General features: G+C 39.6%; 1 protein-coding gene across 1 annotated transcript in view; it reads right to left on the reverse strand.

Annotated features, from left to right (window-relative positions):
- Positions 1-4,095: 4,095 nt before the first annotated feature.
- Positions 4,096-17,822, reverse strand: part of LOC137104079 (matrix metalloproteinase-17-like) — a 56,487-nt gene continuing 42,760 nt past the window's right edge. Inside the window, exons 5-10 of the mRNA XM_067484909.1 lie at positions 16,455-16,631; positions 15,679-15,781; positions 13,894-13,976; positions 12,923-13,075; positions 12,109-12,366; positions 4,096-5,710 (exon numbers count right to left, since the gene is read on the reverse strand). Of these exons, the coding sequence (XP_067341010.1) occupies positions 5,385-5,710; positions 12,109-12,366; positions 12,923-13,075; positions 13,894-13,976; positions 15,679-15,781; positions 16,455-16,631 (1,100 nt within the window). The 3' untranslated portion in view covers positions 4,096-5,384. The remainder of the gene's footprint in view (positions 5,711-12,108; positions 12,367-12,922; positions 13,076-13,893; positions 13,977-15,678; positions 15,782-16,454; positions 16,632-17,822) is intronic.

A 17,822-nucleotide genomic window follows, 5' to 3' on the forward strand; every position in this document is an offset into this window, starting at 1 on the left:
GAAAGTCAAAGAAAATGCCCTAGAGATTGAAAGAGAAGAAGAAAACCTCCTGAGAAAGAAGTGGCAGCTAAAGATAAAAAGGAAGAAAGTTAAAGGACATTTTTCATCTGAGAAATAGACAACAGTTAAGAGAGAGAAGGTCCACACAGTCTGGACACAGTGTTAAAAGCTCTGTACAGAGACGAGTTTGTATCAGAAGTTCTAAGCTAGAATACATATTTATGAATAATATATTTTTTGACTTGTCAGCAACAGATGTGGATGTAGAACTAATAAAAAACAACAGAGGGCAAAAGAAAGACCCAGAGGGGCACAGACCATCAAAGCCTCTGAACAGAAGCCCACTGGCATATTTAATGAGATGCCTGAGGAGATCAGAGCCGAGGCCCTTGCAGATACTTCTGCGAGTGTACCAGCACAAAGTTCAGTTGGCTCAGGAGGAATCTCTGCAGAATTAAGCTCTTTATAAATCACTTTCATTTGAAACAAAATTTTTTTAACCACTATTGGGAAGGCTAAGGTGAGGAGGTGAGGCAATACCAATTGTAATAACATTTTAAATAATCGGATTGTGGGTCTTTCTGTGTGGAGTTTGCATGTTCTCCCCATGCTTGCGATTGTTTCTTAGGTACTCTGGTTTCCTCCCACAGTCAAAGACATGCATGTTAGGTTAACTGGTGACTCTAAATTTCCCATAGGGTTGAAGTGAACATGAACGGTTGTCTTGATCTTGTTGATCTGCTGATGTGTCCAGGATCTACTCTACCTCTCACCCAGCTGGAAAAGGCTTCAGCCCCTCACGACCCTTGAAATAAAAGCAGTTGAAGATTATCATATGCACTTAGATCCATGGATGCACACACTGTGTTTCATCCTTCCCTCTCCACTTTCACTTCTTAGTGGGTTGACAACATGTTGAAATGTACTTTTCACCAGGAGAGGGCAGCAAAGCACCACCAACTCATATCCAAATAAGCGTGAACAACACAGTAAGTTTCTCTGATCTGTATATTTATATTAAATATGAATTAAAAGTAATCCTGTTGTCCAGTAAATGTATTTGATCTTTAGCTATAAATGGTTTCTTTAGGTCAGGGGATTTATATATGAATGACTCAGGTCAGATGGGGAACAAATAACGTTGTCACCTTCTGAGGATCTGTTTTAGTGTTTAAAAATTAATTTCAAATTATTTCAAAAGATACATGTATATGTATGTATTTTTGATGCACTCCTCATACAGTAAGCCTGGACTTCTCATATCACACCACATCTTGTCCTAATTATCTCACCACACATTTGAACTTTTGTATAAAAAGTGCTCTGTCAGGGGATATTCAGTTTCTTCGGTTTGGCTGATTTCATAATGCTATAGGAAATAAGTGCACAGCCTCTGAGTTGTCATTTTCAGTTATAGAGATGGTGTTTGATGTCGACTGCCTCAGTACATTCGCGTATTTATTATGCACATGCAGGTGACATGAGTAAACCCACTCATACCAGCTGGGTTTAGTCATGCTTTCAGAAAGCGTGAGAGAGTCAGATATTTGGCTTCTTACCTCATGTGCCTTTATACCTGGATAATATGTGAGGAATCTATGGAAAACCTTTTGCAATTTACATGAATTCTTTGAGTTGGCATATTCATGTCCTAAGAAACTTTATGGATTTTCAAAAACTGCTACTCCAGCATTCCTGTGTCCTTATCTCCCATGGCTCAAACAGTGCTTCTTGTCAGGTTGTTAGAGGTCTGTGTTGTGTCTTCTGCTTCTGTGCCAGCTTCAGGGTTCCTTTGATGTGTGTGTGTGTGTGTGTGAGAGGACATGCCAAATGCAGGAATGGACAGCCACCACAACAGCTGCTCCTCTCCCCAGCACCTCTACCCCCTGGTCTGTTGAGGCCTATCCTGACAGCCACACTCACACATGCACACACACACACACACACACACACACACACACACACACACACACACACACACACACACACACACACACACACACACACACACACACACACAGACACACACAATACTATATATCTATACATCTATATATATCTATATCGTGTGCATGTGACTGTGTGGGGTGAGCCAAGATACCAGTGATACAAAGAGCGTGTCAGAGTATTTGATAGAGAGCACGGCTCAGAATTGATATCGCTGCAGAGCACTAACCTCCTGTGTCTGAGGTGAGCTCTCTCTCTCTCTCTCTCTCTCTCTCCCGCTTTCTCTGGCTCACACACACATTCAACATCAAACCCACATACAGAGGTGATTGATTTCACTCTGCCCTTTCCTGGTAGTGGTAACTTGTCACAGCTTTGACAACAAGCATTTGTTTGAACACGAGGACCTTTGGTCTTGATGGAGCACTCTCTGCCTGGTTCATTTAAATATTTCTATAAAGCATAATTCCACTTTTATTAAAACTTTTTTACTGTCAAAATCATTCATTTCGGCAACACTGTTATCTGGGAATGCAGCATCATCACAAAAACATAAAACACGAGCAGCCGCATGAATACATTTGGTTTGGAAAGAAAACAAAGACAAAACAATGACCCTTATCGCTAGTTGTAAACATAACAGTTCATGTTTAACATCCTTTTTTGGTCAAACAGCTTGTTTAGAACCTGTCCAGTTATGTAACCTTATTGTGGGGCTGTATATTCATATAATAAGTGATGGAAACAATGTCCAAAACTATTAAAATAGGGCCTGAGTTGTAATAAACAGAATTCTCCCCTATCAGATGGTATGAACAGCTATAGCATGCGGAAACTGTTTCTTAGCTCCTCTGCGGATTACTGCTAAATTGCTTCCTTATCTTTGCCACTGTCTCTCTGGAGATGACTTTTTTTTTTATCTCTACATCTGTCTTGTTCTATGTTTACTGGTGGTTTTGTTCTCTGTCTGTCATTTCTTCTATTTTCAGTTTTCAGTCTGTTTCTAACCTTGTGCATCAGTCTGTTATAGTAATCTGTCACTTTCTGTCCATTTCCTCTTGCTGTACACTGTCTTCCTGTGAAAAAAAAGAAAATCCTCTGCCATTTCTCTGCCAGTGTTCCTCCAGCCTTGAATATTTTAGTTAGATTGATTGGTTCTGCCTGGCCCATCTGGAGACACAAACAGTGAAGGTACCATGTGCCATCTATAGATGTAACGCCATACTTTATTACCTTTATAATGTTCATTTTCTGGTTTTAGTAAACATTCAATATTGCTAATTTGAACACTGCTAATTGGTCTGTTGATATCTTACCAAACAGGACATACACCGGTGAAGTGACCCATCCCTGCTGCATTTGCCTGTGGGTGCAGGTGCTCCCTTGGTGGCTGCTGAGCCACACCAGTTAATTAATACCACTCGAGTGTGTCAAGAGGAGGGAAGAAGAACTGCTGCTGTTGGCAAAAATAGTGATTGGCTTTTTAAACTTTTAAACTTCATTTTACCTCAAAACAGAATGAAGTTTTGGGTATATATTATTTTGTGGGGGGAAGATTAAACGAACAAAAATCCACCCAAACGCCAACACATACACAGACATGCACAGATTCGTGCCTGTGCATAGTCATGACTTCACATATGTGGCGTTCACTGTCAGTTTGTGTGCGTGTTTGTGTATGAGAAGGAGTCTGCCAACACTTGACAGGCCTGACACCCTGTTAACTCTGATCTCTGAATTACATGTATCTGAGCTGGTGAATATTTTTGGATTAGAAGACATTACTCCTCCATTACTAGTCCTTTTCCTTGAGAATCACACACGTACACATAAAATCCTCTGCCAGCAAATCTCTTCATAAAGCCGCTCAGAGTGGCTGTGCTGTGTCATTGACGTAATGTTGTTTGTATTCCTGATGAACATCAGTGAGCATTATAAAAGAAAACATGCCTAGGAACATCACAGAGATGTAGAGCAGTACCCAGTTAGAGTCTGCAAGCTGTCATGTTACCTTCATCTGTCTTCAAGCCTGGGCTCCCTCTCAGTGACACTTAATAATTACACACTCAGCCCACATAGCCTCCACACTGAGTACTCAAAATAATCTGTCTCAATGCAAACGTGAGTGACCACAGTTAACAAATAAAATCCATCACATTTTTTAAATTTATTTTTCTACAAAAATATTTTACATTAGAAAACACAGCTTAAAATACACACAGTCCACTTGGTTTTGCCATAACTGCAGAACCTTTAACGCAAATATATGAGTCTATTAGTAAATATATCTTTACAGCAAGAATAAATTGAGGGGCCATGTTGTGACTTATGTCCAGAGAAGAAATTTGGAGAGTGAAGTATTTGTCCAACTGTCACAAAATGTCTCTGTCAAGTCTTTATAACCTCATCAAATCAATGTAAAATTAATATTATTTCTTCAGACTTTGATAAAAAATGTACAACTTAACCAAAAGCAGAGAATGTGAACCTACGAAATATGATCATGAGGAAGCGTAGAACAATACTGAGGGATTTAGGCAAGGAAACCAGTGTTGCTAGAATCCATCCATCTACTCATTGAATGCATCTGTCGAGCTCTCACTGAAACATTTATGCTTATCGCAAGCACTTAAGTCAAACCTGTCCAGACTAAACATGGATGGGTGTGTGTGTGGATTCTGGGGTTTATTAAAAGGTCAGTTACCAAAAAACAAAACAAAACAAACAAACAAACAAACAAACAAAAATCTGGACTTTTCCAGCAATGCAGGATGTTTGGGTTTATTTTTCCCATTTTGGAGACATTCAATACAACAGAATGTGAATGTAAATTTGGAAATTCACTTCCATTGTATAAACACACACACACACACACACACCAAAATTGCATCTACCACCAGTGTATCAGGGCTGAAGGCAGGAAGGGCTACATAAAACTGAACCATCTGCATGGCTTGATACCATAGAGGAGAGTTGGACAGTATTAGTTTTGGTTCATTTTAAAATAATTTTGAGCCGATTTGGGTGAACTGACCCTTCAATAAAACATGCAAATACATTGAGTAGGCAATGGTGTGTGCACCATCGCTCACATTTGAACCTGCCTAGCATGCCTTTCAACTGTCTGTATGTTTGCTTACTTGAAGGCATAAGCTCTGTTGATGCTCTTGAAATACATTTCCTTTTTAGATATGAAGCAGTTTGACATTTGACAAGTCAGTGAAAAAAAACCTTGTAAAGCATAGTAAGTGGGTTGATGCCTATAGCGATGACCACTTTACTAGGCAGTGCCCACTAAATGACATGTAAAATAAATAACAGCAAATGTAGATCAAAAAAGATATCAAATTTTATAACAAGAACTAAGTATTCCAATTGTCAGTGTGATCACTGGCCTTCCACTAAACAGCTCAGGAACTTGGTCCCATGCTTTGGCATCATAGCAGTTCAGAGTGGAGGGCCAGTGAGAGCGTCCAGAGAGGTGGCAGCAGCCAGATGGGAGATGGGGAGGGGTGGGTGCCTAAAGGCGAAGCAGAGTCAGAGGTGCAGGAGCACACCTCGTATCCATTTTCTGCGTGGTCGGGGCGATGGTGCACGTTGACTCTCGTCTCCGTGCTTTTGGGACCTGAGTCTGGAGAGTCAGACTGCATCTCGGTGCAAAGTAGCCAGTCTTTAGCGATGAGGCGGGGGTATCCTGCCTCCACCTCCATGTCACTGCCCGGCACCCGCCAGTACTCCCTGCCTCTGAAGAAATAGGACGAACCTTCAGGGAGAAAGGAGGGACAGTATTAGCATGTGTGTAGAAAACACAAAGCAGAATACTAAACAGTAAACGTTATTATTTACACAATGTATCTAAATTGTCGGTGGTCCCATCTGAAATACACAACAAACACACAACATATAAAAAAATCAAGCGCTTTAATTTCATGAATCAGTGATCCAGGGTGCAAAGTGTTTATGTTTAATACTTTCACACTGTTATTACCCTACACCACAGTACACCTGTTGGAGATGCAGAGGGAATAATTTAAAACAAGGCGGGATTACAAAAGATACATATCAGTGACTGTGCATAGGTACATCCATCATGGAAAATCATTTCATTACATTTACTGTAACAGCTGCATTTCCCACCCGTGAGTTTTGAAGATGAGGATCCACATCAAATCACAAACTATCATGGATGCTTTTCTCCCAAAGCATAACATTTTACATTTTGGATATATGACAGTATTTCCTTTTCAAAGCCAAATGAATTTACCATCCTCACAGGCAAGAAAGACGTTTCAAAACAGCCTTTGCTCGCAAATGTAAGCCAGCCATGAAATGGTGTAAACTTGGCAAAAAGAAGAAATACATGATGTTCATTTTAATGTCAAATGGCAAAAAGTTACACAGTATTAATATCAATGCAATTTCAAGCGATGCTTTCCTTACTGGAAAATGACGCTATCCAACAAAATACTCTTTCACAGTCTCACATCTGCACTTTGCAGAATGCACTCATACACAAATCCACCCTTTAGTCTACTGACACAGGACTAGTCTTGTAAAACTAAAACCAACAACCTGATAAGCAGCTTGTGTGCCTGCTGTTTGCTTGGTATCTTCCATTCTCTCCATATGAAAATAATAGCTAAGCTGGCACACATCACTGTTACCTGTCAACATGTGGTGTCACAATGCATTATTCTTTGGTTGCTACTCGATGTCGTGTGGCAGTAATGATTCAGCTAGCGACTCTGATCGATGATGTGAACCAAATTCATAGTGGAAGATGTAGCCTGTATATATGTGGATATTGTGCATGCGAGTCGAGCTGAAGCCAATAATTTTCCTGGTAAAAGCTGCAAGGGCACCAGCAGGAGAATAGACAGACCATCCTTAATTTAGACTCTTTGAATGGAATGTGCATTCTGCAAGGAGAGTACTTGTTAGTACTGATGTGTGTAAAATATCTTGTATTGCTTTTTTTAAATGCACATTACATGCTCCTGTGTCCTATTTGAAAAATGAATAAGTAAAACAGGCAATGACTACATGTATAAATGGATTTATACTTACATAAAAGATAATGCAATTTTTAGGGTCTCTGTGAGTGTGCTGCCCAACAAAGAACACAGCAAAGCCTTGTGGGTATTTGTGACACTATAATTGCACGGTGCAACTTCATCATTACTGACACACCCCCTACTGTGCCTGTCCTTTCACTTTAGGATATTTAAGTTAATTAAAGTCACCAAAATACCAAATAGACAATGGCAGAACAAAAAAAAGTATGGTTCTGATAAAAATACCACTTTGTAGAAACAAAGCCCCCAAGATGCATTGTATGCCAGTATGAACAAAGGTTCAGTGTGATCATTTTAATGATTTTAATGATGACATAAAAATGCACACTCATTTTTTTCACATGTCAAAAGTGATTTAAAAACAGCCTGCTGTACAATATTGTGCAAGGTTTAATCAAAAACGTGTGAGCTTACGAGTGAAGTGCAGAATGTTCTCTTGCTGTTAATGACCTTGGCGCTCACCATTAACTCTATAGAAAATACTACATACTTAAGTATGTACAAAACAATGATCTTATTCTGACAGGCAGAACTCATCAATGTGTTTTGATTGAAGTAAGTCAATCAGATGAGGGAAATCGAGAATGAAGGCCAGAGTGTTAATATTTTATAAGACAACAAATGAAATGCTGTACATCTACGATGCAAGGCTAAATTGAAGAGGTGCTGGTCTACGCAGTTTCTTGTATGTGGGTGAAGACTCAGAGCACTTGTAAAGTCCATTTCCTGTGTGTAAGTGCATAATCATGAGAATATATTCAAGCTGAGCTTTAGCTTGTTAGTAAAAAATAAAGGGTACTCAATGATGTTCAGGCTCACAATCCGCACCTCTTGACATCTGAGGACCATCAGAGATCCAGAACATTTCTCTCAGCCAAAGTCCCAACTGCAAAACCGTTCTCTGAAGTCCCACTGCAGTAGTGAGGACTGATGATGAGGTCCTCGCTTTGCAAAAATCCTCTTTTTCTCTCTAAGTCTAAAACTCAGCTTGACCCTCACAAAGATAGGATAAGAGGGGTACACAAACTCAGAAAGTCGCTCTCCTTATACCAATATATCACTTTTATTGGGTGACCAAACCTGTAGGGCTCAATGTCACTTCGTCTACTTCAAATTTCCTCAGAGACTAAAAGTTGGTGAATATGTTTTAAATTTCACCCACTACTGGTTAGTAACCCCAGAGAATATCATTTTTCTTCTCAGAATAAAGATGAATCTGTGCTGCCCAAGCTGAAAACATTAAGTGGATGCTGAGGACTTTTGACTTTTCAATATGGATCTACAGTCAGTTTCATCATTGTGGGAGATGTACATGTTTTTATTGTGAAATCATCTCTACAGACAAACTATATGATTCTTGAAAGGCTTGTTAGATTTATTTTATGATGCTATCTATGATAATTATTTGACACAAAAATATAAAACTTGTGTTTTTTACTTTTTTACTTACGACTCAGCATGCAAACACAAAAACCAACATCAGGTTATTCAGGTTCTCCCCTTACATTATCTGCTGCTTGGCCTAATTCCATATATAGTAATTTAGCAATTTAAAATAGCTCAGCAATTTACCAAAACTGCAGTAATTCTGTGAATACTTCTTACAGAAACAACTTCAACAGGATAAATGCTGAATTGATTTGCCATTGTTTTTAGCTGTAGCTTTAAATCAACAGCTAGAAAAGGTCTTCTGACATCATAGAAAAGACATAGACAAAAGTTTGTTTTATAAAGTAAACATATAACCCACACTTCCAAAATGGATTCATATATTGAACTCCAGGTTTGTTTACTTCTATAACTTGGTGGCATTAGCTGAGCTTGCCAGCTCATGGATTACTTTGTTTTTTGTCATCATTATATGTGAACTTCCGCTATAAGTTTAAGATTATATCTGTGGCTGATGAATTTCATTTTTTCTTAGAACAACTAACAAGCTGAACTATTTCCTGGTGCCACATTGATGTCAGTCACCATGATTATTATCATTATTACAGCTACATTAATTCCCCTTATGCCCCCCTTTTTCTTCCACAGTGGCTATCTTCTGTGCTTTAACTGCATTTCCCTCTTTCTCTATGGTTTCTCTATCTGTCCTCTGACTCAAGTGATCTATCTTTCTAACGTCTATTCTTTTTCTTTTGTGGTCTTTACTGTCTTTACCCTCAGGTGTCCCCATATCTCCTCTTGTCTGTATTCCCTTTCTCTGTTGTTCACACATCCCTCCCAATCTTTCTGCCGTCTTTTCCTAACGATGTGTCACTGTATCGTCTGTATCCATCTTGCTGTCTCTCTCCCTGTCTATCTCTTTTCTCTCTACTCATCCTGAGCTGGTGAAACAAAAAGCAGCTTTGATGTGGCTCCAGTTCTCAGGCCCCCTGGTATTTCTATGTGTTTCTGTGAGTGTAGGTTTCCAAGTTCCAGGCTCTGTGGTGATAACGGCCCGGGGTAAAACAGAGTTGGGCTATGTGACCGGCCTTTCTCTCTCTCTCTCTCACACACACACACACACACACACACACACAAACGCACACGCACACACACACACACACACACACACACACACACTAGCACACATACCTCTGAGTCTAGAGGCTCAGAAGGCAGATCTCTAAACACTTGACAGGAAAAGAGCTTGCTTGTATTCACATGCTGCAGGGGGGATTATGGACATCCTGGCTCCCATTGAGGCAAGGTTCGAATTTCAGGACTCAAGAGGCTGGTTTTAGGGGGTATTTTTAAATCATTCAGAGCCTAACAGCCTCATCAGAAATGTTGCACAAATGTCCTCAAACTAATTGTGTTTTATTCTTCTTGTGAACTCGTGTATGAGATCACATAACTGTAGCTTTGATGGAAGCAGGTGTTTTGAGCTTCACACTGTGTTTGACTGTGTAAATGTGAAGCAAATGTGAAGCAGAGTATTGGCACATGTGCTACATCAAAATAACAGATAAAGGTGAAAAATCTATTTTGTTTCATTGAAACAATCAAATGCAAATGGCCCAAACCAGGGGCTACCAAAATAAAATGTAATTCAAAAAAATAATATGGTAGTCCCTGTGTGAATATTGAATTGGAATACATTTTTCAGGGAAAAGCCTTATCTGTGAGAGACAGAAGTTGTAAATGTCAAGTAAAATTAGTAAGAGATGCTGATGCAGAACTAATCAAGTATATGACTTCAGAAAAGAACAATGGTGAATGTTATGTATGTAGAAGCAATACCGAAAGCTAGTTATGATGTGAGTTTAACTAACTTCTTGTTAAAATCACATATGTTATAACTGCAAACACAATGTCCTGTAGTGGATGTCTATTTGTCTAACAATAGGCACAATCAAATCCAAGAAAGACATTACAAGCTTCTCTATTAGGCTCTGTAAGAGAAACCTAGCCCAAATCTAACATCACAATTTCAGCTTAAGCCCACAGAACCACTGTGTAGTTTTGTTTAGTGGCTGATGGTTGTATTACAACCTCTGCATTGATTACATCAAATGTTCAAGGCCAAAAAGCATTTAAAAAAGAAGAGAGAATAATTGCAAAAAGGAGCAGCTATAAAATGATGAATGACGTTTTCTGAGGTTCACAAAATTGATTGACTATTTTTATTAACAGAACTTGATTAAACTGGTGATCATGTGCAAAGTAGGCTTTGTCTCCATTTACATGTGCAAAGAGTTGAGAGGCACAAAAGGAGGTTGCCATCGGCATGCTGCCCCAAAACACAGATGAGATTGGGGCTTTTGTGTTGAGTGTCCTGGATGGACAAGCACACATCAAACATAAAATCCATACAAACTACAAAATTAGTACAAGAATACAATACAAGAATAAAACCTTACAATATACAATAATTTCCATGCACCATAAAATATATGGAAACCAAACAGCTACTAAAATTGACATAAAAGTAACTTTTTATGAGACAATAGAGTAAAAATGCACTAAAATGTGAGCCATACCCTAGCAGCGGCAAATAAAAGATGATGAGTAAAAATCATGCTGCAAGGATTTAAATATGGGAACTAACACAGAGGCACTAATCCTGGCAGCACAGGAACAGGCTCAAGTACAAGATCAATACAGGCATCTGTGGTGAGTAAAGGCTGGAAGTCTCAAGGTCAAAATGGGACACACCTCCCAAGGTGGTTGAGAATGATCCTGTGGGACGTCCGGATACACACTGACAAACTGGTAATGACCAACCAACTGAATGTAGAAGTGGTGGCTGTAGTGAGAGATTTACCATCCCAAGCAAAGCAACATCAGGAAGATGGAACACGAGAAGCTTGAGAAATACCAAGAGCTGAAAGAGGTGTTAGAAAAGATGTGGAAGCTGAATTCAAAACTACTACTTGTGGTAATAGGAACATTGGGGGTTGTGACCTCCAAATTGGGAGAGTGGGTCCAGCAGATTCCAGAAACATCTCTCTGTCCAGAAGTGTGCAGTCCTAGGAACAGTTGTGCCAGAAGGAATAAAACGACACTGAAAGAGGGGCGAGTGCTGTAGCGTTTATCCTGAGGGGAACATCAAATCCTTTACTAAACGCAGTGACATTTCTTTTTTTTGAGACAAAAATTTGTGCCATGACAGAAAAAAATCTCAAGTGTAATTGAGATATTAACTCAATGAGTTGACTGAGATATATGATGGCAATTCACCCAATTGGGACCAAAGTGGTGGACTGGCCATCCGAGCAAATGACTGACACTGACGTCTGAACTTGTGAAACTTCATCCAGCTTCCAGCTTCAAACTGCATGTTTACTAACTTGCCTAATTGTTCTATCCTTGTCTTGTATTTCTCTTGTATTTCATTCCTCTGAGATTTCCCCTTGAGCTAGATGTTGCACAGTCTTGCCTTAGGCACCAGAAAATACCAGAGCTACCACTGGTCTAATGCTCTGGTGGAGTATTAACATTCTGTTTTTCTCTGAAACATGTATTCATTTATTGCTGGAGAAAACAGAGAGTGGTAATTAACCATTTACACATCCAATGTAATCAATCACAAAATCTTTATAACGAACTTTAAAACACTAAGAGGTCATGTAACAATAGACTTTTTAATGCCACTCACCGTCAGACCACCGCATGGCATCATCCAGGTGTGGTGGAAGCCCCTTCCACAGTGTGCTGTCTTTAGGGTAACCCAGGTCCATACGCCTCAGGTGGTCATCATAGCGCCAGTAGCGATTATCCTTGAAGAAGTAGGTTTTGTCATTGTGTAGCCAAACAAACGCTGCGTCCACACCTTCGAGAGGTAGACCAAAGTCACTGATTGGACGAGGGTAACCCTCTTCCACGATATTGTCTTTAAATACCCAGTACTTCAGACCTGAAGAGCATGAACACAGAAAATATACATAACAATCCACTTTTGCAAGCATCACACACAGCAGACAGTGTACACACTTGGGATGGTAAATTTGAAAAGATCAGGGACCTGAAAGATACAGTATATGTATAAAGGAAAGCATATAAATAACTCAAACATTTACACTTATGCTTGTTATGCAGCCAGTGTAGAGCGATCTCTGCCAGCAATGCTGTTTTATTTTTTTAATCAAATGTGAAACTTGCCCTTGTTTTTTCACCTCTCTTTTTTAATTAAGCTCCATAGCCCTCTAAGATGAAGTAAAAAATGTCAGAATTTGCAGACGTATTGTAAAGAACATGTGACCTGTCTCTTTCCTTCTCTTTGTCTCTTATCTTGCCTCTTTCTAGTGTGTTTTAATCGCATTTAAAAAGGGTTGGCACTGCTTTCAAAAAACATACTGATGTCACTTAAAGGACAGAATTATGAACTCTGCACATTTACATTAGTCTGAAGCTCAAATGTGCACAGAAGATTCAATTACATACTAAGAGTCCAAAATAAATCGGTGCTGTACCTTTGAAAAACACTATTTTGTGGTCCCCAGGTCTCTCATACACAGCATCCACACTGTCTAGATTGGTTGGGAGACCCCTCCAGAAGCGACTTATCTGAGCAGGACGCAGAGACACCAAGTGCTTCTCTCGGGTGAGTCGCCAGAAATGCTTCCCTGTGATCGACAAGACACTTTGGAGTTAGGAGGATCAGGACCAGGAAGACTGTATTTTCTATGCATTCCCTAAAGGAAAATGAGTAGAATGAGGAGAACAAAATTCATGGTACCATTGCCTATGCAAAAATCTTTTTGTTTACAAATATAGTAATTTTTTTCTGAAAGTAAAGGGTTATGTTCTCTCAAGATAATACATACATACATACATACATACATACATACATACATAACTGATACTTAATGATGCTTAGGGGGAAATTGTTGTTGGACAGCTGCACATACAGTAGATGTTGCTGTAAAAACTTCTTTTCAGTGTCTGAACCAAAGACACTTCACATTGTGATTAGATAATTGCCAGACAATTTCTGAACTATAACTGGTTCTAAAATTCACTCAAATGTATGTAAAAAAAAATCAAAAGGCAACTATGATCTATAAACTTTTAATGACATCTCTTGTAAGATATAAAAGATTAATAGGTTTTTTACAAAATGTCATTTGAAGTTCACCATACTGTTAACAGTTCTGCTGCTGAAGGTATGTGAGGCAGCTTCTTGTTGCTGTTGTCAGTGGGGAGTTAGGGGTCATTCTTCCAGAGGGCAAGCATGAATGTCTGATGTAATGTGTGGACTGCAGTCTCTCAGCAGGGCTGAGTTGGTTCTGTCAGGGGTTTATAGCTAACCCCCCCACCCCTCTACTTCTTCATTTCTTAATTTGCTCTTCATCCTCTTTTACTCATTTGGCTAATTTCTTTTTATTTTCCCCACTCAGCTCTGCAGCTTCGTGTCTGTCTTTCTCTCTTTGTACCACTGTACCTTTGAAAAAGAAGGCTTCTCCTCGTATCTGGGCCACTGCATCAAAGTGGCTGGTACATCTGTCTGGGGCATCCCGCACCAGCCTAAGAGACATGTGAAGAAAGAAGTAGGGAAAAAAGATTGCAAGAAGAGGGAGGAAGGAACTTGTCATATTAAACTGAACATTTATAACACTTTGAATCTTTAAACACCACAGACAGCATTGTTCCTAACTCCAGTGAACTAAATACATTTTTTTTTATACAGTAGGTGAATTTTTCTTTTTGTCAAAAACCCCTCCCCCAAAAACCAGCAGTGCTTGTTTGCTTTAACTGAGATATGTGTTGATCTTTTTATGTACCGAGATCTTGTTCATGCTTCTCCTGTCATCCACTGTGAGTGGGTGCCTGTGCAAGAATGAGAGAAACCAGACTAAACAAAAAAGAGGACATGCTATCACACTGGCACGGCCAAGTCCCTAGCTGCATTTATTCCCAGGGTTTATGAGTGATTTAAATCACTGGCGTGGCCGGCCTGCCAATGATGAAGGCGTTAGCACCATGGCTTGTGAGTGGGAGCCTGCCAGGCCTTATTTTACAAACAAGGATCTCTATTCAGAGCTCTATTAACACAACACCACTGACTAGTGGTCAGTATTGTTGCCCTTGTCAGATGTAATCCAGCCTTTTTTGTGCTCCATGACCTGATGGAGTCAGGGGAAAATGATTAATGATGCCTGTGCAGGTGTGAAGAGTAAAAGATGATTAACGTCACGTCACCGTTTGCCGTGGGGTGAGTGCGGCCATTAATTTCAGTGCAGACCTGTAGAATGAAAACATTTTTCTGAAGAATTTTTCTTTGAAGGCTGTGTAGGGAGACTTTAAGGTTAGAGGTAGATGTTTTGGATATTTGTGTAAGTGTGTTTATTTACACTCGAATTGAATTATCCTTGATAATCTGAAGATCTACTAACTGTTAGATGCCCAACCTGCTTTAGGGAATTACTTAATTAGATGGGCAGCCTACGCTCAGCCCCTTGGCTTATTTGCTTTGTTGGCATCTCATGACTTCATATCAAGCTCCAATTAAAAAAAATATATAATATAAATTAAAAACCTTTTTATAATAAATGTTGAGCAGTTTTCCTAAACACATTTACGAAATTGTTTCTAAGCAGAAAAAAGTGACTAAAAAAAAACAAAACAATCACAGCTTAATGCTGATTTACAGAAAACCATCAGAAAAATAAAACTCTTTCTATAATGAGATCAGTTATCCTCCAGTGCAAACCATGAGTATGACGTATTAGTGCCACAGTTTTTTATATAATTACATTTGTATGGTATTGGTACTCAGTGTGAAACAGGAAAACATGGCATACATTAAAAAGGTTTATGTATGTGGTTTTGCAGAGGTTTATGGGTTTATAGATTTACCTTTGGCAACTGAAGTTGTAGGACTTATCAAACAGTAGCACTTGTTCTAATAAGATGTGTGCTGAGTGTGGGCTGGTATCATAGGTTTACTGTGCCATTCAGTTTTTATTGACACTCATCTCTTCTGCACACTTCTGCTCATTGCAATACATGCAGTGTCATGTTAAATGAGTTTTACAAAGTGAATAAATGGCTAGAAGACGTTTGCTTTGACCTAACAAAACTGAACCAAGTAAAAAGCATTTCAACACAAAAGTAGATCTGGACATGGAGACTGAGAGATTGCTAATGTGGATTTCTTTTAATTAATAGTACTGTACTGTAGTTTTTGCATATAAAAACAAAGAAGACCTTTGAATCTTCTACTTACACGACAGTGGATCTGTTTTCAGGAAGGTCCAGGAAGACAGGGGGGTCAGCTGTCTGGGAAGGGTTGCTTGGACGATTTGTGTAGGACACTGAATCTCTGACACCTGGGATAAGGTCAAATATTAACTTATGAATGAATGTATTTCCATTAATTATTTTTTATTTCTTCTACTCCTGTTCTTTATTCTATCCTGTACTTAAATCTTCCCTTTACATCTGTCATTCTCCTCTTTCACACTGTTTCCTATGTCAGTGAATGTTGTGATAAGGTCACACACAAGGTCCAATTAACCTCATGCGTGTATTCATTAAATCAATACTCCTGCTTTACAAAACTCATCACCTGCTTCCTGCATGAGGAGGCCTCTGTATTTTCAGCATACTGAGCTGTCGCCAGCAAACATTTCCACCACTGCACTGGGAAATATACATAATTACAGCAGCTGCACATGAGTCATGGTCAGTGCAGTAAAGGAAAGTTTTGAGAATGCTGATATGGGTAACGTATGTCCCCCCCACACACATATGCAGAAGAGTTTATCAGAGAGGACATTCACTTTGAGGACTACTTTGGCTACGGTGTGCTGTAACATACAATTCATGTTAATACTGAGATATTTCTGTATTGTACAGAAACAGGTATAGTGAGCCACATAACTATGTATGACAGTATTTCTAAGTATTCTGAAAATGCTCAGAAAAAAAAGTTACACTGACTTTCCATAATTGTTGTATAACACACACTGACACACACAGTACATTAACTGCATGTCCTACCGTAGAGCTGCCAAACGCGGACCTTGTCTTCGTAAGGCAGGTCATATTTTAGTGGGTCTCCTACTGGACCCTGGTAGTACGGCCTCATGATGGACTCGATGGCAGAGGTGTGGACAAGGCCGATGGCATGACCAAACTCATGGACCGCAACTGCAAACAGATCCATCCCGTGGGAGTCTGAAGTAGACAGAGAGAAAAAAAAAAACAACAACATCTAAACAACAAAAGTCAAGTGGAGAACAGTCTAGGACAAAATAAAGATAAGAGTTAGCAAAACTCCATATAAATGCAATTAAATACTTGTCACAGTTTGTTTCACAGTGCTGTCTTAATTTAACTTGTCTTAAAAAAACCAGAATAAATACGGAATTAAAAAGGCTGCTCAACTTGAAACTTAATAATTCTGTAAATCTCCAGTGAACAGTAGTAGTATACCACTTTCACCAACCTGTTAAAAGCCTGCAGCTGGGTCCACAAACCTGCTCCTGATTGCACAGCAGAAAGTGTTCAGAGATATTGTGAAGTGGGAAACGTGTGGGTCATTACAGAGTTAGAGCAGAGGTCATTACACCCATAATTTAGCGAACTGACATTTAAGGTTACTAATAACTTCAGCAGAGAGAATTACAAGATCAAATCTAATATTATGACTTGCGGCTTTGTGTATAGAGGTTAGTAGCTCAGGTGCAGACCTGGGTCATGTGGGGACAGGTTCGGGTAAATGGGTTCACCAATAGCCTGGTCCTAAATTCAAATGCACTGTTTACAGTTTGTGTATTACCAGGCCAAGACGTTTGGTAAATGACCCTCGGAAGACCCAGTGGTGTCCAATGTGACCTTTTGGCTGTAAGTCTGAGTCCTAAATGGACCCAGTCACGACGTTATTCAGGTATTTTATCCTCTTTTGACTCATCTGCGCTTGGTGCAAATCAAGAAGCATGACAGACAGCTCAGGAGGCGTTGAGTACTGTTAGACGTGTGGTGAAGTGAGATAACTATGGTAATACTGCCTGAGTCTCTGGGCTGCCAATCAAAACCCGAGTGCAGAAAGACACCAAAAGAGCCTACAGGCTATTAAAGCACCTTTCCTTCTGTGTTCAGCTAAAAAAAACAAAAAGCCTCCAAAAACTCCTTGTCTGGCTCTGCGATGCAAGACAAAACCTGGGGCTTGGAGATTTAGATTTGCAAAAATATGGAGAGCAAGCGTGTCGAGCTAAGCTAGCTTAGAGTTCCTTGGTGGCCAGGCTCAAGTCTGCATTCAGTTAACCTAATGTTGGCCTCAGCCTGGGACATGGACTCACACATACGGTGGCTACCAGGGGAATTTAGAAGGTAAAAGTCCACTCTAATCTACAGGCGCACATGGTG

The sequence above is a fragment of the Channa argus genome, chromosome 18, assembly GCF_033026475.1.
Source record: "Channa argus isolate prfri chromosome 18, Channa argus male v1.0, whole genome shotgun sequence".
Classification (NCBI taxonomy): Eukaryota; Metazoa; Chordata; class Actinopteri; order Anabantiformes; family Channidae; genus Channa; species Channa argus.